The sequence below is a fragment of the Stigmatopora argus genome, chromosome 13 (assembly GCF_051989625.1).
Source record: "Stigmatopora argus isolate UIUO_Sarg chromosome 13, RoL_Sarg_1.0, whole genome shotgun sequence".
Lineage (NCBI taxonomy): Eukaryota > Metazoa > Chordata > Actinopteri > Syngnathiformes > Syngnathidae > Stigmatopora > Stigmatopora argus.
In genome coordinates this window covers 14581567-14603943 of record NC_135399.1, presented here as the reverse complement: position 1 = coordinate 14603943, position 22377 = coordinate 14581567, and the positions used below count along the sequence as shown (strand labels likewise).

The following is a 22377-nucleotide window of genomic DNA, read 5'->3' as shown; positions in this document are numbered from 1 at the left end:
TGTTTGTTCCAGACGTGACAAAAGTTCTCTGGTTGCCTGGCGAGTGCGGCATTTACAGGTTGACCTCAGGTGGGCTTTTATTTTGCCGTTAAATTCTCATGCGCTCGATTGACTTTATGACGGCCACCGTCGCTCAGGAACAGGTCACATGCACAATTGACATAGCAAAAAGTGAATTAGGTCAATAATGAAGTAAGTCATTCTGTTCATGTGGACCTTGGCGCGTGTTCTGATAATGCCATTTTACACTCCTTTAAGTCATTTTGTACTCTTAATTTCCCAGAATGTTTTTAATGCGTGAAGTCTACCACAATTTCATTATCCGAATCAACCAAAATGAACTGAACCGTTCCATATTAAAAAAGCACTAACAAGGATCATGTTTTTAACAGGTTTGACAAGTGACTTATTTACAATGACTTAAACCAACTAAATAGGTAATAATATTCATTCATTCATCTTCTAAACCGCTTTATCCTCACTAGGGTCACAGGGGGCGATGGAGCCTATACCAGCTGACTTCGGGACAGACCTGGGTTTGAACCCAGGACCTCAGAGCTGTGAGGCCAACGTGCTAACCAGGTAATAATATACACAACTAATTTTTAGATTTAAGTGTGGAAAAGTATTTCAAGTGTTTTACATTTTTACTGAGCCATACATCAACTATATATAATCTGACAATCCTAGTATATATTGTATAGTAAGGCTTGACCATGTTTAGTAAAGTTTTCTTTTAAAATGCTCACGTATGGTAACGCTTCGTTTCTTCTGCAGGCTCTTATATTGTTTGGTCTCCTGTTTGAGCTGAAAAGTGAGAACTTGGCAGAAGAACTGATCCAACTATCTTTCATGTGGTAAGCAGGTTTCGAACCAACTGCCTCTTGCATGGTGTACGGGCACTCTATCTCGTGAGCTAAGTGAACCCAACCCACCACCCTACTTTCTCATTTAACAGCCAACTCTGGACCATGGCACTTTGATTTTCCATTTTTTCCCCTTTTTAAATGCGACCCTGAATCGGAAAAAGACCCGCCTGTTATTTTTATTTGTGCATTTTAAATTGCAGTCTCCCAAGACTGAAACTCAAAACAACACTATTGGGTCATTTGCTGCCATGGGCGGTGATAGACGTCCAATCCAAGTCAATGATCACTAACGGCGTCAACGAATGAAATGAGTACAAAGTGTTCCAAAATGTTTGACCCCATTTCGTAAACCAATAATTTTGACAATTTTTGTTGGGATGATCTCAGATTTTCACAGCTTGTGTAAAAAGGTTTCATGTTTTTGTGTGTAACGTTTGGAATTTCTATCTTTTCAGGTTAAGAAATGCTGTTCACTTCATTGTATGAGTAGAACTTCCTTTCTTGATGCAGCCGAGTCCAGCCTCATTCAGCGTTCCGTCGAATTGCGGTTCCCTGGATCCGGAGCCCCCTGGACGGGATTGCGCGAGCCACAGAGCGTACCCGGATGTCCCTCTGCTTTATAGTGAGGTAAGTAAGGTGAGCTGGAGTGATTTATAAAAAGCTGATGATCAACTCATCAGCAAGCCGGCCAGAAGCTTGATACCAATTCCCAATTATTTGATTCAGATGTGTTGGTGGAGGAATGTAAGGAAAACAGACCGGATAGCGGCTCTTGAAATGTTGGCCACACCTTGTAAGGTAAGGCTTACTCTTCAAAAAATGACCATGTATAGTAAAGCTTTCTTTTAAAATGCCCATGTATAATAAGGCTTCTTTTCTTCAAAACGGGCCTAATTGTAAGCTTGTTGTACATGCTATATTTTTATATTGTTCACTCACCTATGTTTGAGCTGAAAAGTGAGAACTATATTTCTGTTACAGCTGAAGAGTGAAAATCTTGGAGGATGTGGGATTCGAACCAACTGCCTTTCGCATAGTAAGTGCTCACTCTAGCTTGTGCGCTAAAGATCCAACCTGCCACTTTACTATGCTTTTTTTGTTCTGGTGAGTTTTGATGTGCTTAGCCAGGTGATTGCTCCTCATGAAGGAAGCGCTTGGAACATTCGGGACACACAAACTTCTACAAACCCATTTTCGTAGGCCAATAATTTTGACAATTTTTGTTGGACTGACCTCAAATTTTCACAACCTGTGTAACATTTGACATATCTATGTAAGGTTCAGGTCTCAAACACTAAAGTGAGATTGAGACCCCTGGTGTAAAGCACTTGTGGGCTTTATTTAATATTGTGTTGGTATTTCTTTGTTCTTAATGTGGCGCATTTTCAATGAGGTTACACAGAGAACAAGATAAACTGATGGAAAGTTGCAATGACCTCAAATTTCACAGCTTTTGTAGAAATGTTTCAGGTTTTGTGTGTAACGTGTCATTCAATTCAAAAGAAAAGGCATTTTTGCGTGTTAGAGTATGCTCGGTCGGACTCAGTCACCCAAGACACTGCAGCACGCCTTCACAAATTTTGCAAAGAAGGCAATAACTACAAAACAAATTAGGACTTGGCACCAAAAATGTCAAGAAAAAGGCTGGGATGTGGGTTTCAACAGTTGCTCTTCTAACACTCGTCCAAAGACTACGCAGGAAGGTTTCACAAACCTGCTCCACTGTCACTGCTTGGCCTAAGTAATGGGGTCAAACATATTGGTTGGCACGATAACTTTAATGCCATGCTGTTGCACATGACGCTCTAAGTAAAAGTCTGTACATTACGTAAGTATCTGCGGGAAGAGAACGACCATTGTAACAGCGGTGCTGGCAGAAAAGATTGTCAATAGAAACACTTAGAAGTGGGGCTAGACTGCTAGTTGGACACCATTTGATGCATTTCTGTCCTCGGGGACTGTCCTGTCTATGGCTATATTCTCAGCATGCTTCCCCACAAAAAGGCCCTCTGACCCTACAGCTGCTTTTTTGGGGTGATGTGTCCATGCCACTTGGGTGGGTGACAGCCCAAATCTTTGCCTATAGACACAGCCACAAAGCCCTCACTCACCCTTACTTAGATTGGCTTATGTAGATTGGTTGGCCAAACTCAATGTCAAATGTGCACTACACAGGTCAATGCTTGGTTTTGCTCAAATTATAGGTGTTACGCAAAACATCCAATATCATGTCCTGGTTGGCCTTCTGGCATACTACCCTGAAAAAACTCTGGAGGTTAAGCAAGGTTGTGCATGGTTACTACTTGGATGGGAGACTGCCTTGGAATACTGGGTGCTGGAAGCTCTTATATTTGCTCACTTAACCTCGTGAGAAGCAGTTTGATCCACAATATACACAAAGCCCTCACTCACACTTACTTAGATTGGCTTATGTACATTGGTCAGCCAAACTCAATGTCAAATGTGCACTACACTGATCAATGCTTGATTTTGCTCAAATTATAGGTGCAACGCAAAACATCAAATATCATGTCTTGGTTGACCTCGCATACTACCCTGAAAAAACTCTGGAGGTTAAGCAAGGTTGTGGATGGTTACTACTTGGATGGGAGACTGCCTTGGAATACCGGGTGCTGGAAGCTCTTATGTTTGCTCACTTAACCTGGTGATATCCACAATATACACAAAGCCCTCACTCACCTTTACTTAAATGTATGTATTTGTGTGGCAAACCTCATTAAAAATCTCAAAGTTTGCTCTTGCTAAAACTATAGATGCTACTCAAAACATCTAATATCATGTCCTGGTTGGTAAAGTCATGTCAAGACACTTGGTCCCTCGTCACCAAGATTTTTATTTCCAGGTAGTGACCGGGGTTCGAACCCAGGACCCTGGATGTCAGAGGCTAATGCTCTAACTGCTCAGCCAGCAGAACACATAAAAATTTTAGTTAAAAAAAAAAAATTTGACATGCGTTTTGCGCCCAAAACCAATGTCAATTTTTTTTTTTAACTAAAATTATTGTGAGCTCTGCTGGCTGAGCGGTTAGAGCATTAGCCTCTGACATCCAGGGTCCTGGGTTCGCATCCCAGTCACTACCTGGAAAAAAGATATTGGTTCCCCTCCCACCTTTCCTCCCACCAAAGGTGGGAGGGGGCACCAAAACATATTGGTGCCCCCTCCCACCTTTGGTGGGAGGGGGCACCAAAACATATTGGTCCCCTCCCGCCTTCGGCGGGAGGGGACACTAAGACAGTTGGTCCCCTCCCGCCTTCGGCGGGAGGGGACCAGGACTCTTGGTCCCCTCCCGCCTTCGGCGGGAGGGGACCAACACACTTGGTGTCCACCCCCGCCTTCGGCGGGGGTGGACACCAACACACTTGGTGTCCACCCCCGCCTTCGGCGGGGGTGGACACCAACACACTTGGTTCCCTCCCGCCTTCGGCGGGAGGGAACCAAGATTTTTGTTTCCAGGTAGTGACCGGGATGCGAACCCAGGACCCTGGATGTCAGAGGCTGATGCTCTAACCGCTCTGCCGGCGGAGCCCCCAATAGTTTTAGTTAAAAAAAAAAAATTGACATGGGTTTTGTGCCCAAAACACATGTCAAGTTTCTTTTTTTTAACTGAAATTATTGTGAGCTCTGCTGGCTGAGCGGTTAGAGCATTAGCCTCTGACATCCAGGGTCCTGGGTTCGCATCCCAGTCACTACCTGGAAACAAAGATATTGGTTCCCCTCCCACCAAAGGTGGGAGGGGGCACCAAAACCTTTGGTGGGAGGGGGCACCAAAACACAAAACACTAAGACAGTTGTTCCCCTCCCGCCGAAGCTCCCGCCTTCGGCGGGAGGGGACCAGGACTCTTGACTAAAAAATTATGATCATGTTTAGTTCGGCTTCTTTTTCTAAAAAAAAAAAAACATCTATACTAAGCCTCATTTTTCGTAAAAAAATATGAACATGTATAGTGACACTTTTTCCTCCTTAAAATAAGACCATGCATACTAAGGATTTTTTTTTCTGTTTTAAAGTTCCAGAGAAGTTTCTGCGTTTACACCCAAACTCAAACCCCAACAAGTATGGATCAACTCGTGGATTCCGATGGCAGTGCAGGAGTACACCGAGACCTCCACATTCCTCCTTCAGGAAATGGTTACTTTTAAACATTACTTTCCACTACAGAGAGCCAAGAAAAATGAAAGGTCTCCACCGCAAGACTGACAGTCAAGAGCCCCCCCCCCCCTCCCAAGCGAATCCCCCGGTACTCATTTCAATTCCAGTCTTCTTCTCAATTACCCGACGACAAGGACAATTTGCTACCTTTTCGCCACCCGAGCGAGAGCGGCAGGGTTATGAATATTCAATAAAGGCCGGTGGCAAATTGGATCTCATGTAACGGTGAAGGTATTATTACGATTGGCGGAGACAGCTTATCAAAAGTGTCGTGGAATGGCGCGTGCGGAATCAGACGGGCAAGACAAATTGCCTCATTTAGATTCCGCCCAGACACCAGCGATCAGAAAAGCACCAGCGCGCAATTCCCAGATCAGCATTCATACCTTTATTTACAAATTTCCATGTCATCGTCACGCGTCATTAATTCCTCACAACCCGGGTCATATTTGCTTTCATTAAATACACTCTGGATGATGATCATAGTTAATTACCTCCCCCTGTTGCAGGCATAAGGAGAAAGGAAGAAGCCTTATTAGTCATACAAAAATAATACAAGGAAGATGTGATTGTAAGAGAAAGAGCACCCCTGATGCAGAACATAGGACAAGAAGCCTTTTTTTCCTCTGAGGTTTATACTACTACATTCATGAAAAAATATATTCCTTATTTTTTAGTATTTTGGAAGCGAGAAGTACGCAGCAGAAGAAAGCGCCCCCTTTTGCAGGTGTAATACTTCATACACATTAAACATCCACCAGTCTTACCCACTTAAAAAAAAAACAACGAAAAGGTTAAAAATCTCTTGAATCAAGATGCTGAAGTTGGAGGAGAGCGCTCACTCGTTTGTGGTCTCTTCATCCATCTGCTGCAGGATTACATGGTGGTGGGATGGCCAGCTGCAAGAGGTGAGAATTTGTATTCCAATTTAAATAGTAAGGCTTTTTTCTTAAAAAAAAAAAAAAACGACATTGTATAGTAAGGCTTTTTTTCCGTAAAAAAAACGACATAGTATAGTATGGCTTTTTTATTAAAAAAACTATATAGTATAGTATGGCTTTTTTTCTTTAAAAAAGGACATTGTATAGTAAGGCCTTTTTCTTAAAAAACGACATAGTATAGTATGGCTTTTTTATTAAAAAAACTATATAGTATAGTATGCCTTTTTTTCTTTAAAAAAGGACATTGTATAGTAAGGCTTTTTTTCTTAAAAACCGACATAGTATAGTAAGGCTTTTTTTTCTTAAAAACCGACATAGTATAGTAAGGCTTTTTTTCTTAAAAAACGACATAGTATAGTAAGGCTTTTTTTCTTAAAAAACGACATAGTATAGTAAGGCTTTTTTTCTTAAAAAACGACATAGTATAGTAAGGCTTTTTTTCTTAAAAAACGACATAGTATAGTAAGGCTTTTTTTCTTTAAAAAAAAACGACATAGTATAGTAGGGCTTTTTTCTTAAAAAACAACATAGTATAGTAAGGCTTTTTTTTCTTAAAAAACGACATAGTATAGTAAGGCTTTTTTTTCTTAAATGACATAGTATAGTAAGGCTTTTTTTCTTAAAAAACGACATAGTATAGTAAGGCTTTTTTTCTTAAAAAACGACATAGTATAGTAAGGCTTTTTTTCTTAAAAAAAGACAGTGTATATAGTAGTAAGGCTTTTTTTCTTAAAAAACAACCTAGTATAGTAAGGCTTTTTTTCTTAAAACACGACCATGTCATTGATTAGCATGATCGTATTCATATTATTAAAAATGTAGATACCTATTGTACTTTAAAGTGTTTTTCTTACTTTTGAATTGCATGTAGCAGGTGTTACAGTAGAGCTGTTTATTTCGGATTCGGACCTCGGCGCCAGCTTCCGATCCCCCCAGGGCCGTCTTGCAGTCGATGCACTGGCGAGCGACACAAAGAAAAGGGGAAAAAATACATTAACGTTTTCTAAATGTGAAATATTTCAAATAAAACCAAGTGTGAATCTCACCTTGAAACAAGTTAAATGATAACAGAGGCCGAGGGACTCGATGATCATGGCCGCTCCCTTCCCCAGCGCCGCTCCGCACAACGTGCACACTTTTTTCCCGCTCACCGACCTGCGTCAGACAACATTCAGCTTGGACGGCGGACGGAGGAGTTCCTTCAGAACACATTCGGCGACAAAGTGGCGACGTTTTGACGAGAAGAGACGATTTACAAAATGTCAATTATGTTCGATTTTGTCAAATGTTAATGTGGCACCATTCAAGTCCATTTTTTTCTTATTTTTGCTCCATGCCTTAAAATGAACACAATTTTAGCCTGGAAAATAAAAACACAGAATTTGACTGATTGCTTTCTTGTCTTAATGGGAAGGAAGAATGTTTTTCAAAGGCTGATGCAGATTAAAAAATAAATAAAAAATTCTAAACGCTGGTTTTGTAAGACAATATACTTTTTTAAAAAGCACTTTGATTATGAAAAGCAATTGGAATACCGCATATGTATATTTTAGAAGTTACAATTTTCTACTGCTACTTTTTACGACACAAATATAGAGTTATTGTATTATATCGGCCGATCTTGAAAAATGTTTACATCGTTGCCTTAAATATTACATTTGTCGAGTTTTATAAGAAAGTTCACCACTCAAAACAGTAAACAGAAGTGTTATTGTATTAAAACGGCTGGATCTTGGGGGAAAAAGTGCATATATTGTTTGACCTTTACAAGAAAAGTCCAAAGTGGAAACAAAATGTGCAGTTAAAAAACTTAAAATAAACTGCAGATAGCCCGAAATAAAGTGAAATGACCGAAAAATGTTGCAGCGTCAGCCATGACTTACATTCAGAAGACCCTTCGACCAGAAAAAGCCAGTTGCTTTACCTGTTGTACTGCTGCTGCCGAGCGCCTGCGTCAGAAGAGGCGGTGGCGGGGAGCGAAGAAGGGGCGAACGACTGCCGCGACCAGGGCGCGCTTCCCGCCGCCGGGCCCCGCAAAGACGGGGCCAAGGTGCTGGCGCTGGAGCCGGAGAGCGCCCCCGGTGGCCGGCCGTCGTAAAAGGAAGAGCTCCCAGAGAGGGCGGAGTGAGGCCGGGAAAAGTTGGGGATAAAGGAGTCGCCGGCGGGGGTCCAAGACGAACGCCAGGAGCGGAAGGGGTAATCCGGGCCTTCCCAGGAGCCACCCCTGCAAAGCCCGCCCGCGCCCACTTCAACCACCGGCCAAAGCCACCAGCGACAAGGCGCCCCCCGCAAGCCTTTCCGCGTACCTGCGCGTGGACGGCGGCTCCCCGCCGGGGGCCGTGGCCGAGCGTTGGCGGATCCAGCTGCCGTCCGTCAGCAGGTTATTCTTCTTCTTCATGTCGCTCAGGAGTTGCTGACGTTGGAGTTCCGCTTGCGACGTGGGCTGGTGGGACGCCACCGCCGCGTCCGTGACGTCGCCGATCCCTGGAAAAGCAGACAGATGTCGGAGGGACCGTCGAATTTTCGTGTTGGTTCTATATCCACATTGTGACTTGGTTACTGACCTCTGCTCTGCAGTCGTTCCTCTCCTTCAAGTGACTTTGCCCTGTGAAACAACAACAATTAGAAATTGCCTTTAGTTCCCTCATGTTTACATTTGCTTTGTATGCTAAACCATTTGCATTATTGACATTCTTGGATTGATTAGTATTACTTTTTCACAATTCTATATGATTTGTTGGCACACTTTCAATCGTTGCTTTTTTACTTCCACAGTTTTAAGCAGTTTATTATTTTTTTTTTTTGTGCCATCATGTTTAGTGCTACGTTCTGTTAATGTTAGCAAATGACCATTGCTCATCCACTGCGCGCTCCTTCTCTGGATGCCACTGCTGCTCCTCGACGGCCGCCATTCTTCTCTTCATCTCCTCCTTTTCTGCCTCTCTCCTCCTCTGCCAGAGCAGCTCTTCCTCCTCCCTTTGCCTCCTCTCTTCCTCCTCCTCCTCCTTCTCCCTTCTCCTCCTCCTCTCCTCTTCCTCCTCCGCCTCCCTTCTCCTCCTCCTCTCCTCTTCCTCCTCCACCTCCCTTCTCCTCCTCCTCTCCTCTTCCTCCTCCGCCTCCCTTCTCCTCCTCCTCTCCTCTTCTTCCTCCCTCTTCCTCCTCTCCTCCTCCGCCAGTTTCAGGCGCTCCAGCTCCTCCTCCCTCCTCCTCATCTCCTGCCTCTGGCGCTCCAGTTCTTGCTCCTGCTCCCTCCTCTTCATCTCCACTTCCCGCTTCTCTCGCTCGAGCTCCTCCTCCCGCCGCCTCATCTCCTGCCTGTGGCGCTCAAACTCCTCCTCCCTCAGCTTTCTCTCCACCTCCAGCTTCAGGCGATCTTGCTCCTCCTGCTCCTGCCTCCTCCTTCTCTCCTCCTCCAGCCTTTCTCGCTGCAGCTCCAGCTCCCGGTAGGCCAGGGTCGGGCCCGCGGGCTGCGGGAATACAGAAAGAGCCCCAAAGGAATTGACTTGGTGTGAGGTGGCAATTAGAAAACAATAAAAAATAATAATAAAATAAAATCTAAAATCAAAAGGGGAAATTTTGTTGTGTAGATATTGTTATCATTATCGTCATAGCAACAGCAACAGTTGAATGGCAGGGATTGGGGTTATTGTTTGAGTGAATTTTAGATTGTTACAACCAAAAGACATTGCACTATTTAAAAAATTCTCTTGAAAAATGGGTATTTAACAAATAAAAGATTGAGTTTACACACTAAATTCAATCTAGTAGGATCCGACAGCCGTTTCTGGCCACCATAAAAAAATTCAACTCTCTATGTTGAACGGTTTGGACAAACGTAGCGAGAGAATCTTAACATACACACACACTCACACACCCATAAATCACACTTTATAAGGATTATAGATTAAGGATTTCGCCAGTCCAGTGGACGAGTGGTTAGCGCTTTAGGCTCACAGTTCTGAGATCAAGGATTCAATCCCAGGCAGAGTTCGCACATTCTCCCCGGGATTGCGTGGGTTTTCTCCGGGTACTCTTGATTCCTCGCAAAAACATAGTTAAGCTGATTGAACGCTAAATAGTCCCTATCTACGAGTGATTGGTTGTTCGTGTGACTGTGCCCTGCTGCACTTGGCTGGCAACCAAAAAATTGAGTAACCAATTGCGTGACTATAGTTATTTTGCATTGGAGAAGTTTCAAAAGATTGGTACCTCAAATTGTGAAGCACTGCTGGAGATCTCCTGCTGGGCCTTAGTCCACTCCTCCTGCAGCTTCTCCTGGTCGCGCTTATATTTCTCCTATTTGATATCAAAATGACACTTTGACACCTCAATTCATTCAATGTCTTTTTTGGGAAAATGTACCTGTAATTGGCGCTCCTGCTCCTTCTGCCACTTCTCCTGCCTCTTGCGCTCCTCTTCCGGATCCCAAGCCCAGCGAGTCGACGATGCCGTGAGGGGTGGAACGGCTATCTGAGGAAAGAAGGGAAATGCTACGTTAACCCTCTCGCTGCTAACGTACTGAAGGATAATACTAAAGCAGACTTACTTCCGGCATGGTAGAATCGGATCCTCCTTGGGGAAAAAAAGACAAAATGACAGTTAATAATTGTTTCATGCATAAGGAGGGTATTGGGTGGCATAAACACGCTATCAGCAAGCAGAGAAGAAAGTGATGAAAGTTGGACATGCTGAGAATGTTTTGGTGTGCGTGGTGGCATGGTAAGAAAAATTCAGATGGAAAAAAAATTACAACAACAAAAAGGGTTTGTGTTGTCATTTTTTTTGCTGGAGCGGTCACATTATCCATTAAGACATTTTTGCTTTTTTTACCTTTGAATTTAAGGGTTGATTTTGAATGAATTTTAAGATGAATTGGGTTTCATGGAGATATATTACTTTTTAGTAGATACTCAATGTAAAATAAGAAGAAACTATTTGGACATTTCTATTCAATTTGTAAAATCTGTAACGTTCACGTGTCCCAAAACAACAAATGAAGTAGATTTGAGGTCAAAGTTCTCTTTACCAGCACATTGACCTATGACCTCTTAGACCCTTGCAATTGCAAAAAACACCCCACACAGAACATCTTTTTTAACTGATCAGAAAAGCATGCAAAGCAATTCACCCCAATTGTGAGAAATGATTTCACGAGACGCAAACCTTAACCCAAGAAGAAAAATAAACTTTTTAGAAACATGCTTTGTTACCTTTTTCAAAAAACTCTGACCTCCGTTTTAAGTTTATCATAGAAATGGGCTCTGATTCTACACAGGACATGATAGAAATGTGGTTTAATCATATGGTCAAACATCATTTATGACTAATAGTGGATGTCACCATAATTTTTTTGTACCTTTAGCGGTCAAGGACACTTTGGGGTAACCACCATCGACGCCGTTGGAAGCCACGTCCTGTGCAAAGGTCTTACGTTAATAAAAATAACAATCTTAAAAAGGAATAGTCGTTAGGATTTGGCGGTGCGCTTACCACGACCGAGCGGGTGGCGGTCTTGGCGGAATCGTCCGCCATAGAGGTGAAATCCAGTGTGTTGGCGACGTTGGCCGTCTCAGGGAAACCTACAAGTATGGGATGACCTGTACTGGTCAGATTGATGATCTTATGGCCTTTAAATGGCGGGGAAGATGGATCTCTGCCCCAGTCTGCGCGCAGACAATATAGCGTTTGTTTGAAATGGATTTTTTCAGAGGAGGCGTGTGTATCAACGTGGACCAGGAAGCCAAAGGCCGAGGAATTGTTCAGAGGGAAGAAAGCAGCAGAGGGGACGGGACAGAGAAACCACCTTCCTCAGCCATGAAGACAAGATATTTTCGCATATTAAAATTGACTTAACATCGTTGAATTTTACCATTTTTCTCGTACAAGACGCCCCCTGATTCACAATTTTCACCTCCATATACATGGTTTTAAAAAGCAGTGCAAATGTGTTACTTTGAACGGAACAAACATCGCACGTGGTATTTCTGAGATACTGCAAAAAATCTATTGTTGGATTGCACATTCCTAAAGTGTGTCGCCTGCACGTAGACAAATTCAAAAAGGAATTCACGTGAGCAGTACAACCAGGAAGTGTGTGTAGCGGTCTGGTTTGTCATCCCTAGGTAAGATAACGGCACCCCGAGCGAGCAATGGCAGGCACAAGTGAGTGAGTTTTTTCACCGTTTATTTCGGCGTTTCGAGTCTAATTTGTGCGCATATAAGCCGTACCCTCGATTCAGTCACCATTTTTTTTGCGACAAATACGGAGTATATGCGAAAAAAATACGGTAGCTTTTGTTAGCATTGGTCCGTTACAAAAGCCCCATAAAAATTTAAAGCATCGCAGTTTTGTCCTGATTTTTAGCATCTGCCGAATGATGATGCTGTTTTTTTACATTTTTTTTTCCTCAGAAGGTTGTCTGCCCTGCGTGCAAAATTGGCAAGGACTGCCTCGGGAAACCACCACAAGAAAAATAGTGCTGCTAGGATAAAAAATAAAAATAAATAGGTTTCCCAAAAATAAAGAAGCTAGCAAGTGAAAATAAGCAAGGAAATAACCACAGGGGAAACAAAAGTGGAAATGTAAACCATGGATAGTCAACACAATAACAGTTGGTATGGTTAGGGGGATTTTCCCACAGGGCCGCCATGGGATCATTCACGTATGATTGAACAAACACTTTATGGACCAATTTAGAATGCCACAACCACTGAGCAATGCAAGCAGGGCAAACTAGAATGTGACTACATTAATATTTTTCATTACCATGTGCGCAATAACACAAAAATTGCTCAAAATTGTCCTCTATCGGGCAGCCAAGATTGCCTATTTGCTATGTAGCGTATATGGAATTTTTTGTTTTTTTTAAATCCAATGTGATAAAGTGAGCTATTTTACTATGACTCACTGCTCTTGCCGTGACGCCTGATGTCCATCACCAAGCTGCCTTCCTGCAAAGCCCGGTCTAAGGCGTCCTTCCAATCCAGGTAGCGCAGGTCCGTCACCTGCTGGCCATTGACCGTCAGCACCTCATCCCCAGACTCCAATTGGAACATCTCAGCTGGGCTCCCTGTAGGCAACAAAACCGGGTCATCTTAAAATCAGATACTAAAACCCGTACATCATTAGCAAAAAAAAATCAAACAAGTGATGTTTGTGTTGTGATTTCTCTACAAACAGGAGACAAATTCTACATACGTGTGGTATTAAAATAACCATGTTTTTGTAGAAATGGCGATACCTGGTTGGACGGATTTGACGTGAACCCCGGTGGAGTCCCACGCCACATCAAAGCCAAAGTCTCGACTGCTGTTGGGCTTCTGGTTGAGGCTGATTCGCATCTCGCAGGAACGTTCCTTCAAAGCAAAGTCAGACACGAATATGGTTTCATGTACTATGGTCATTGGGAACAAAATTTCTAGTCGGTGTTCTAGCGGCCACAATCAAGATTTCTGATTCTGTAGTGAATTTGAATTGGAATTTTACAATCAAGAACAGATTCTGTGGTGAATTTGAATTTTCAAACGTCAAAGACTGGGGGCATATCTGATTCCAATTGGATTACTCTTCAAAATAGGATTTTTACGGATTCCTGGGCTTTGAGACCGTACAGACTACAAAATAAAAATCGGATTTTTAGCCTAAGCAAGCCTGATTTTTATATTTTATATCCAGAATGAAGGCTGCACCGGAATACCTTGCCGGGTTCCTCGGTCGTCGGATATTCCTTCTCGACCTGAAGAGATGAAATGGTCGACGTGGCCGTGAGACTCTTCCCCGTCATCTCCTCTTGCTCGTCATCGTCGTCATCGTCGCTGCTTTGGACGGGGCTGGGCTGAGACTGGGCCCGGTCTTCGGCGGTCATGAACTGATGATAGCGGCTCGGCACTTGGGAGTTCTTGGAAAAATCGGTGTTTCCGTTGAGGCGGCTATTGGTGTCGCCCAACTGTGGGACAAATGTGACCAGTAGGTATTTTCTGACTAACATAGGCAACACTGCTACACAGGCTGTACAATTTAAATATATTCAAATATACAGTGTGAGGAAACGGATCTGAACTCACGGCGACGGTGCGGGTAAGGGAGGCCACGCGGGAAGTCTGGCTCCCAAAAGGTCTCGGCGTGACGACTGACGTGAGTCTGGCGCTGTCCGATCTTTGGTAACTCCTCGGCAAGGAGGCGGATATCCGAGAAACCGCCGCAGCGGTGCCCTCTGTTTTGGTCGTTGGGGGCGGTCTGTATATTGAAGCAGAGGACGGGGGCTGCGCCTGGGCCTGGCTATTTGGCTCGGAAATCGGAATTCTTGTGCTTCGCGGTGGTGGGTAGATCTTGTCGGGGACGGTGGAGCTTTCCAAGGCCGAACTCCTGAAAGAGGAGCCCGATTCGGCAGGTCGGGTTCTGGGGAACGGAGCCCTGACGTTGGTGCTGTCGGGATCGGTGGTTTTTGGCTTGGTGGACGCGAGCGGTACATCTGGGGGGCTTTCCTTTTTCTTGGGAACCTCCGACGAGCCGGAGGAGCGATGAACAGTGTCGATGGTGTCAACGGTGTAGCTCCTGCTCAGGCTTTCGCGGGCGCGGGGTTTTGGTTTTTCAAATACATCGCCGTCCTTGTCGAAGCTGAGGGAACTCATGCGGCTACCGATGCTGTAGCTTCGCCTGAACTCCCTGCCGACACAACGGATCACGCGGGTGCTTAGTAAAAAGCAGTCGTGCATCTCACGTTTTTATCTGAAATGTGGATTTTACTTTGTTTACACCAAGTACTCTTTCTTTCTTACTCTTACCTGTCGTCTTGCATCTCCTGGTAGGTCTTGGGCCTTCTGCCGATCCCGGTGTTGGTGACCTTCTCGATCTCCTCCCTCTCTTCTTTCTTCTTAACAATGTCAGAGTTGACGCTCTTACGTCGGTTTTTCCATTTGCTTAGGTCCTTCAAAAAAGAATATAAAAAACCCAAATAAAATCAGAATGATCTGTGAGTTATTCTGTATATATTTTTGTCTCTTCCCATCCAGGCGTTGCACTCACATCTTGCCACTTATCGTCGCCCTCCTTGACCTGCTCGCGGTATTTCTCGAGGGCTTCGTACTGAGACTGACGTCTGACCAACGGAGGTTCTTCTGTGATGTCGCTTGTTGATTTGCTTCTAAGGGACATAAAGAAAGAAAAAAATCAGATTTTAAAATGTCAAAAAATGGACAACAAACTGAACTAGCAGCTTCAGTTCGCAGATGAAAAGAATAATGCAAATAACATACACACACACACACACGAGATCAGTTACCAGTAGTTCAATGGCGACATCATATATTTTGGCATCCTGCAGGGAGTTGTTAAATTGCACACATACACTAGACAACCACTGAGGGGAGCAAAAGCTCAGCTGGTTAGTGAACAGCACAAGCCCACAATGCAAAACACAAGCAAAATACCTTTAACACATACCTGTCAACCCTAATCTCACAAATAGGAACGTATGGCCTTGCAAAATGGTAAATAATCAATATTATTATTATTTTTTGGGTTAAAATAGAACATATTTTATTGATAATAGTATTCTCATCTCTATCATCTGGAGCAATCAAAGAAAATGTTATAAAGAAAAGACAATTAAGAATCTTGCTTAGAAAAAAAGGTATTTCTGTCAACCTCGGCCTAAGGTTTCTCTTAATATTTAAACAAGACTTTTACACACTGAAAAAAGTGTATGTGTAATACAAATGAATGTGAATTTTTTTTACAGTACACAATTTTTAAAATCAAATTGTGAACACAATGCTAAATGTGATTGCGACACGCCATGCTCAAAATATTGTAAAATAAAGTTGATTTGAATTTCGTATGTATGATATTTAAAATCATCTATTTATTACAAAAATCATTAGGAAAAAAAAAATCATAACGCAGCAATTGTTGAGATAGAAAGATAGTTGATGCATGGGGTGATGTGTTTTACATGCTGTCCCTAAATGCACCGTTTGACCTACTTTTGGCGTTGACTACGCTTCACATTATTATAGTCATTTTTGTGCTCGCTTTCAAATTAACGATAGAAAACGTTAACCAATTTGGCAGGGTCCTGGAAGACATTACAATAAAAATATTTAGACTTTGTTTTTTATCACTTTGATATTTTCCCAAATGATATTTCACTGTACGCCTTAAAAAAAAGTTTCAAAATCCCATCCAAAATAAAAGCAAGCCTTACGAGTTGACAGGTATGTACACACCCACATGCTCACCTGTAGAAACAAAACCAGTCTTGCAATAACCTGAGCAGGATTACAATTCTTAGACTTGTGACCTATTGTTCTATCCCATAAATCTCTGGACAAAAGATCTTTAGGGGCCATTTAGGAACACCCAGTATCCACCGCGGCCGCCACACTTTGTCAAGTGTTAAGCATTATAAGCAGCAGCCACAAGAGCGTGAAACGAGCAAAATGCACCACATTCCTGGCAACCCGGGTCAACTCACCCGTCGAAACTCTCTGAGGCCTGTCGTTGTCTGGGAAACAGGAATAGAAAAAAGGGAATAAAACGCAAACACAAGAGTGTCACATTTCTTCACAAGGGACCGGATCCGGACCCGGACCACTCGTGAGCATCCCGAAACATTTACACCAAGGGGTGTGCGCAGATGGATGACATTGCGGTTGTACTTTTATAGGCCTGGCGGGCAATGAAAAAGTTGCAACCTTTGCCAGCTGTGTGTGGAATTTCTGAAGGCATTTGTCACAAGACCCAATCGTTCGGGTTATGAAACTCCCACAGAAAGTCCATTTACCAAATAATGATGTACTGCATATGGTCATAATTTTCATGTATTTATTTTTAAATGCCCAGTATTTTCCATTTCATGCCACCAGCAAAAAAATAATTAAAATTCCTTCAAAATATACATTCAAATATATCACATGTCCTCTCACAGGGCATTTCTTTACTCGACTGCAGTGAGTTACGGGCAGCTATTGTTTCATTTGAACCCTTTCATGCGAAATCACGACGAAAAAAAACTGACAGGGCGCTTAAATTTAACAGATTGCTCTGTTCCTATTATTAGTCTTTTAATAGAAATAGTCCCACCCACATGTTAGGCCAGTTGTTTGATTTAGAGCAGTCCAAATTTGTGCTTGTACTGAAAACATGCAAAATTAGCCGGACCGCCTCCAATAAGAAGGATCCGATCAGAAGTAATACACACCACATCTGTCCATTCAGTGCTAGAATAAAACAACAAACGTCAAGTACGTTGTTGATAAAATGCCTTCACAACGCACCCTGGAAAAAATACCCTTACATGCGCTAGGTGATGAAGTACATAGTTAATGCACACCCGGCATCCATTAGCCAGCCAACAAGACAGCATCCAAAAATATTCGACTTTTGAAAATCCTCCAAACAAAAGCAACGACAAACACTAAACCAGGGGTGTCCAAACTATTCCACATTGGGCCTCAGAGGGTGCAGGTTTTTTGTTCAAACTGATCCAGCACAGACAGTTTAAAAACCAATGAGGTTTCTTCTGAAACCACCAATCAACAGATGAAACTTTTAAAACACCAGATTGGTGAAATGTTCTCCTCTTCATCGGCTGGAAGGAAAACCTGCCCCCATTGTGGCCCTTGAGGACCGCTTTGGACACCCACGCACTACAGGCCAAAGTCTCCCAAACGGGGGGCTCCCAATGACAAATCTGTAACACCTATCTACAACTTGAGCGCTTTCAGCATCTCCACCATGAGCTTCTTCTTGTGCCTCCGCTGACTAGCTTCCCTAATGTCCCGCCACCTCTGGAGGTCCACCTCGCTACAGGAAGCGGGAGCAGAGGGGCCGGCCCGTTTATCCGACGCCTTTTCACGTTGCACGGCGAGCTTCCGGACGAGCATGTCGTCCGTTTCGGGGCACGGCTCCTTTCGTCCGGGCCCCGCTTCGTCGTCCCGCGACCCCTGCGCCAGAGGGCGCGGCGGGCAGAGGAGCCTGGCCTGGAGTTCGGGGGGGAGGTCCCAGGGCTCGGGGACGGCCATCGGAGAGAAGCTGTCGGGAGCTCCCGAGGGCGGGCGCGTTCGCAGCTGCGTTTCCTCCCTGCGCTGCACCACGTCGTCCCGCTCGATGTCGGGGAATTCGTCCTCTTTCTCCCGATCGGGTCGTGTCACGATATTGATCTGTTCTTCCGACGTCCAGAGGCGGCGCTGGGGAGCCAGCGGGGTCTTGGCGGCGGCCAGCTCGTCGTTGGATTGGAAGGCCAGGGTGCGCCTGGCGAACATGTCGTCGTTCTCCAGGTCAGGAATGATGCTCTCGTAATCGATAGGGTCCGGAGGCTCCCTGGGGTCTTGGCGCCCCAGCAGGGGCCAACGCTGACATTTGACCAGTCTGGGGCCGGAGGTGGGGTCCGCCGGAGCGAAGGCCGCGGGCGGCCTGGCTATGGGGGTGCTCTCGGCCGGGAGAGGTGGGCTGGGAGGGTCCAAAAGGAGGAGAAGCGGGAAAGAGAGAAAAGGATAGACAAAAGGTGGAGAGTGACTGAGTGAATGAATGCATGCAATTCGAACAAAAGATCAAGGAAAGGAGGAAGAACGAGAGCGGCAACACCATACTTGGACAAAAATAGTTGGATGTGGTGCATAATGATTCTTATTCATTCCTGGCTTCAGGGGTTGACGACATGACATAATATTTTAATAGATTTTTTTAATAAATAACGCCGATCTAATTTTGTATGCATTTAGGGAGGCACGATGGAGGACTGCTTATTTTGGAGAATCGCCGGCACTAATGAATGCAGTTAGAATAAAATAAAAGTCTATCTCGAGTAAACATTTTGAATACAAGTGGCTAGAAATATTGTGTTTTTTGCACTAAACGGACTACGTCCAAATACTTTTGTCCAAGTTGCACAATTTTTCACTGCTTTAAAGCAAGGCTGTCCAAACTACTGCCTGTGTCTATACTATGACTCACGGTCCAGTTTTTATTGGCCGGCAGCAAATTGTGAGTCTTTCACTCAATTCAAAACAAATATATTTTCATATATGGACACCATTGCTTCTGTATGCATTAGGGGAAAAAAGCTATTTTCCAGCAAGAAGTAGCCAATTTTTCCAAAATATTAGAGAGTACGTCAAAGGATTAGTCGACAAACACCCGACATGATGCAGCTTTATGGACCTTTTCTCCACAACGACGGCGCTACGAGCCGTGAAGGGGCGAGGGCGGGAGACCCCCAATTGGCACGGAGGAGGTACGCCAGGCTCTGAATCGTCCGACGAGGAGCCCGACTTCTCTTGGCTGAGGCCGAGGAAGAAACGAGAGCGGGATACAAAACGAGGGACAGCGACACGGAGAGAGAAACGTTAGCAAATGAAGCAGAAATGTTCAGGAAAATGACATGCTTGGAGGAAAAGGGTGGCTAGTGGAGCACAAAGGCACAAGATTGTGTCTGCTAGAGGACTTAATGGCTCGTGAGAACGTTTAAAGCTAGCACAAGCATGAAAAAATGGGGATCTTTTGTCAGGACTTTTAGACTAATGGCCCACACCATCATTTTTCCACTAAGAATTTGGGATCCGAGTAAATCAGGCCGTCTCCTCACACACCTGAACCCTTGCATCTTCTTGTACCAAGCTCCCTTCTGAGAGCCTCGCTGGATCTTCTGGACGTGAACGTCCTCTTCCGGTGTCCACAGCTTTGGTAAGAACTTGTGGTGCGAGGCGTCACCCGCCGCCGTGGGTCTGACTCCCACCTTACGGGCGTAGAGGTCGTCTTGCACCGGGTCGGCGTAGCCCACCTCGTCGTCCTCGTCCTCGGATTCGGGGTACGGGTCGCTGAAAAGGCTGACGGTGGACACCGGGGGGCGGCGCGTGGGCCGGTCTTCCTCGGCGTCGCCGCTGCTTCGAGAGAGATGGCGCGTGAATGCATTTGTTTTGTTAGGCCATCACTGCACAGCATAAGTAGCGGAAGGGTTGGACGGATCCTCGTCGGGTCAATTGAAATAGGGATGTCCCGATCAGATATGTTTGCATGGGAGTTCGAGGCACCCGATTTTGTGGATCTGCTGGTCCTGATCGGATTCCTCAGAAATGGATTAAGGAGGCCAAATTTCTTTTTTTTCCTCCAATACCGATCGTCTGAAAACGACGTCGATTTTTGATCACGTGATTGGATCTGGGACATCTCTAGCTTGAAACCCAACTTCAGCCGAACGCCGAAAAAAAATCAGGCAGGGCAAATTAAGACGTGCAGCTGAAACTCAAACCTAGCTCAAAAACTTGAAAGAAATGCAACCAAAAAAAAACAGAATACGGTTCCGTTAGCCCAAACACATCCAACAACGTCAGCTGCGGTTAGAACGGACAGACCCAAGGCAAAAAGAAGCGCTCGTTTTAGCGCTCCGGTCACAACACAGCCACACCGCTTCTCTGACCTGCCGGCAATTCGGCGGCTGGGGGCCACCCCGGCCCGGGGCCCCCCCGGTGCCTTGACCGAGGGGCCGACGGGCACGGAAAAGTTGGCAGGTGGTGCCGGCGAGGGGTTGCGGAAGCGTCTGCTCGCCAGGTCATCCGTAACGAGATCGGGATCCGGACGGTCCGGTTCGGAGTCGCTTCCGCTTTCGTATTCAAAGCACCACTGTCGGCGAGCGCTGGGTAATGAGGGACTTTTGTCGGGGGGCGGCGACCTGGCGTCAACCGAGGGTCCCGTTCCAGGAAATAGGAAGGAAAGAACATGCACCATCCATCGGACCGACGTGATCAGAAGAATAGCATTTTTAAAGACAAATGATCCCTGATCGTGTTATTCTTGCAGGGGATTTGTTTTGGAACCAATACATTAAAACATCACAATGAAAACCGCGGAATTCAACAGCTAAGGAGCAATTGGGGACACCGCTTACCTGACAATGGGGGCGTCCTCATCCTCGTAGGTAGGGTTGGCCCAGCTGCGACGGTTGTCGTCGTTACGCTCGGCCCGTTTTTTCCTCAGCGGAGCCGGCACGTAAGCCGTGGTCTTGTCTTTAGAGGGCAGGAACTGATTGAACTGGGTGGTGACCTTTGGCGTGAGGGTGACGGAGCGGCGGTAGCTAAGAGATTCCTTATTGCCAGCCATCTTGAAGGCTGCGTCAGACTCGGCGTCGCTACAACAACCTGGCGGACAATACGAAATTGATGTTTTATTACAAGAAAAGCTTCTAGAAACGTCCAAATTGTTGCTGCACGGAACATAAGCGTCTGAGAGAAACACTTTGGGGAACAGTTCTACGTTGAAATGGGGAGCTTTTATTTAATTTTGCGTTTTAAGACGAGGGATGTCCAGGTCAGACAAGCAGTATCGGTATCGGCATTGGCGCCTAACATGGCTATCGTTGGAGTATCGGATTTGGTTTTAGGATTAGAACCGGTCTGACTTGTCTCTGTGGGAGTACTTCTCTAAGTAAACCAAATTTTGGTCCGGACCAGAGAAAGTGAACTCTGGACTTTCCTACTGTGAAGATACTTTGAGATTTTGAAGTCAAGACCACAAAATTATACCATTTGTCGCATTTTGTTATTTTTGGTTTGAAGCCAAATATTCTCATGCTATGTCAAACATATGTTGACCTTATTTCTGGAAGATTAATAGCGAAGTTGGCCCTTCCCAAAAAATTAAAGCTTAACTTTTGGCCTGGGTTGACTTGACGAGGCTTTAAAAAGAAGACAGAGGAGCTTATAATCGAAGGGGAGAAACTGTGTTTTGGCACGAGTATGGAGACATTTTTTTTTTCTCTTTTGGAAGCTTCTTCATTTACAAGTCAGTGTGGAACACTGTGGAATGTCTCACTGCTTCGATCTTAGGGGGGTTGCATGGAACATGATGTGTCAACCCACCCTCTTTTCAAAGGTCTCCGGTGAAAGTCCACAAAAATATTCCTGTATTTTGAAAGGCACCACTAGAGGGAAGCAACTGTTTGTATTAACTAAGTCAACTTTGGGTGGTTTTGACAATTAAGCAAGCAGAGATGAAATATTTAGTCTAGGCTTTTAAAATGAGAGAAAGTGAAAATTTCTTACCCTCGCTGCTGCCTTTGAGCGTGATGTCCGACGAGATACTGAACGGTTGAGAGCTCAGAGAGTCCAAGCTGTCCAAGGAGTCGTCTCTCCTGTGTCCACCTCCTCTCCCTCTTAAGTCATGAAGCTCCTCTCGCTCCGAATACCAGCTATCTCCCAAACCGCTGTCTTGGATGCTCTTGCCTTTCTGACTGGACAATTCTTGGAGAGCCTTAGAACACACACACAAAAAAGAGAGATTGTGAGAACAAAAAAATATTATCCCATTCCTGTCAGCCTCGGCCAATTGCTCCCCTTATTAATGATCGCAATTCCCCTTATTAAGTGATAAAACACTACAAATGCAATGCTTATATAGGGT

General features: G+C 44.7%; 3 protein-coding genes across 11 annotated transcripts in view; 1 reads left to right on the top strand and 2 right to left on the bottom strand.

The window, feature by feature from the left end:
- The first annotated feature begins 493 nt into the window (after window positions 1-493).
- Window positions 494-5258, top strand: LOC144086583 (uncharacterized). 2 transcript variants are annotated; one of them, XM_077616503.1, is made up of 7 exons: window positions 494-582; window positions 778-857; window positions 1325-1496; window positions 1596-1667; window positions 1851-1905; window positions 3375-3534; window positions 4899-5258. In XM_077616503.1, the coding sequence occupies exons 3-7, from the start codon at window positions 1374-1376 to the stop codon at window positions 5086-5088; spliced, it is 600 nt and encodes a 199-aa protein (XP_077472629.1). In that variant the 5' UTR covers window positions 494-582; window positions 778-857; window positions 1325-1373; the 3' UTR covers window positions 5089-5258. The 2 variants fall into 2 exon arrangements, with proteins under 2 accessions (XP_077472629.1, XP_077472627.1); XM_077616501.1 differs by lacking the exons at window positions 494-582; window positions 778-857 and having other exon boundaries at window positions 887-1496.
- A 155-nt stretch (window positions 5259-5413) lies between these two features.
- lmo7a (LIM domain 7a) overlaps window positions 5414-22377 on the bottom strand; it is a 36067-nt gene continuing 19103 nt past the window's right edge. For 3 of the 7 annotated variants that reach the window (XM_077616493.1, XM_077616491.1, XM_077616494.1), the window contains 22 exons: window positions 22020-22227; window positions 20867-21116; window positions 16457-16486; window positions 15007-15124; window positions 14766-14908; window positions 14046-14646; window positions 13679-13927; window positions 13223-13337; window positions 12890-13051; window positions 11472-11644; window positions 11338-11395; window positions 11192-11248; window positions 10528-10553; window positions 10344-10451; window positions 10191-10277; window positions 8832-9448; window positions 8546-8586; window positions 8288-8465; window positions 7906-8205; window positions 7028-7136; window positions 6836-6938; window positions 5414-5939 (listed from right to left, as the gene is read on the bottom strand). In XM_077616493.1, coding sequence (XP_077472619.1) covers window positions 5917-5939; window positions 6836-6938; window positions 7028-7136; window positions 7906-8205; window positions 8288-8465; window positions 8546-8586; window positions 8832-9448; window positions 10191-10277; window positions 10344-10451; window positions 10528-10553; window positions 11192-11248; window positions 11338-11395; window positions 11472-11644; window positions 12890-13051; window positions 13223-13337; window positions 13679-13927; window positions 14046-14646; window positions 14766-14908; window positions 15007-15124; window positions 16457-16486; window positions 20867-21116; window positions 22020-22227 — 3756 coding nt within the window. In that variant the 3' untranslated portion in view covers window positions 5414-5916. The remainder of the gene's footprint in view (window positions 5940-6835; window positions 6939-7027; window positions 7137-7905; window positions 8206-8287; window positions 8466-8545; window positions 8587-8831; window positions 9449-10190; window positions 10278-10343; window positions 10452-10527; window positions 10554-11191; window positions 11249-11337; window positions 11396-11471; window positions 11645-12889; window positions 13052-13222; window positions 13338-13678; window positions 13928-14045; window positions 14647-14765; window positions 14909-15006; window positions 15125-16456; window positions 16487-20866; window positions 21117-22019; window positions 22228-22377) is intronic. The other 4 variants (XM_077616496.1, XM_077616497.1, XM_077616498.1 and 1 more) reach the window with 4 other exon arrangements.
- LOC144086582 (LIM domain only protein 7-like) lies at window positions 16789-20849 on the bottom strand. 2 transcript variants are annotated; one of them, XM_077616499.1, is made up of 4 exons: window positions 20399-20849; window positions 19572-19865; window positions 19144-19263; window positions 16789-18432 (listed from the first exon to the last, which is right to left on the bottom strand). In XM_077616499.1, exons 1-4 carry the CDS (start codon window positions 20704-20706, stop codon window positions 17688-17690), a joined length of 1467 nt encoding a protein of 488 aa, XP_077472625.1. In that variant the 5' UTR covers window positions 20707-20849; the 3' UTR covers window positions 16789-17687. The 2 variants fall into 2 exon arrangements, with proteins under 2 accessions (XP_077472625.1, XP_077472626.1); XM_077616500.1 differs by having other exon boundaries at window positions 19572-19862.

Excerpts from the sequence above, each read along its gene's own strand:
- LOC144086583 (XM_077616503.1), top strand. The coding sequence starts at position 1,374 with ATGCAGCCGAGTCCAGCCTCATTCAGCGTTCCGTCGAATTGCGGTTCC. Across the intron at positions 1,497-1,595 it reads TCCCTCTGCTTTATAGTGAG|ATGTGTTGGTGGAGGAATGT; the intron begins GTAAGTAAGGTG and ends TATTTGATTCAG. Across the intron at positions 3,535-4,898 it reads ATGTTTGCTCACTTAACCTG|TTCCAGAGAAGTTTCTGCGT; the intron begins GTGATATCCACA and ends TCTGTTTTAAAG.
- LOC144086582 (XM_077616499.1), bottom strand. The coding sequence starts at position 20,706 with ATGGTGCATGTTCTTTCCTTCCTATTTCCTGGAACGGGACCCTCGGTT. Across the intron at positions 19,264-19,571 it reads AAGAAGATGCAAGGGTTCAG|CCAAGAGAAGTCGGGCTCCT; the intron begins GTGTGTGAGGAG and ends CCTCGGCCTCAG. Across the intron at positions 18,433-19,143 it reads GCCGTCGTTGTGGAGAAAAG|CCCACCTCTCCCGGCCGAGA; the intron begins GTCCATAAAGCT and ends GGACCCTCCCAG.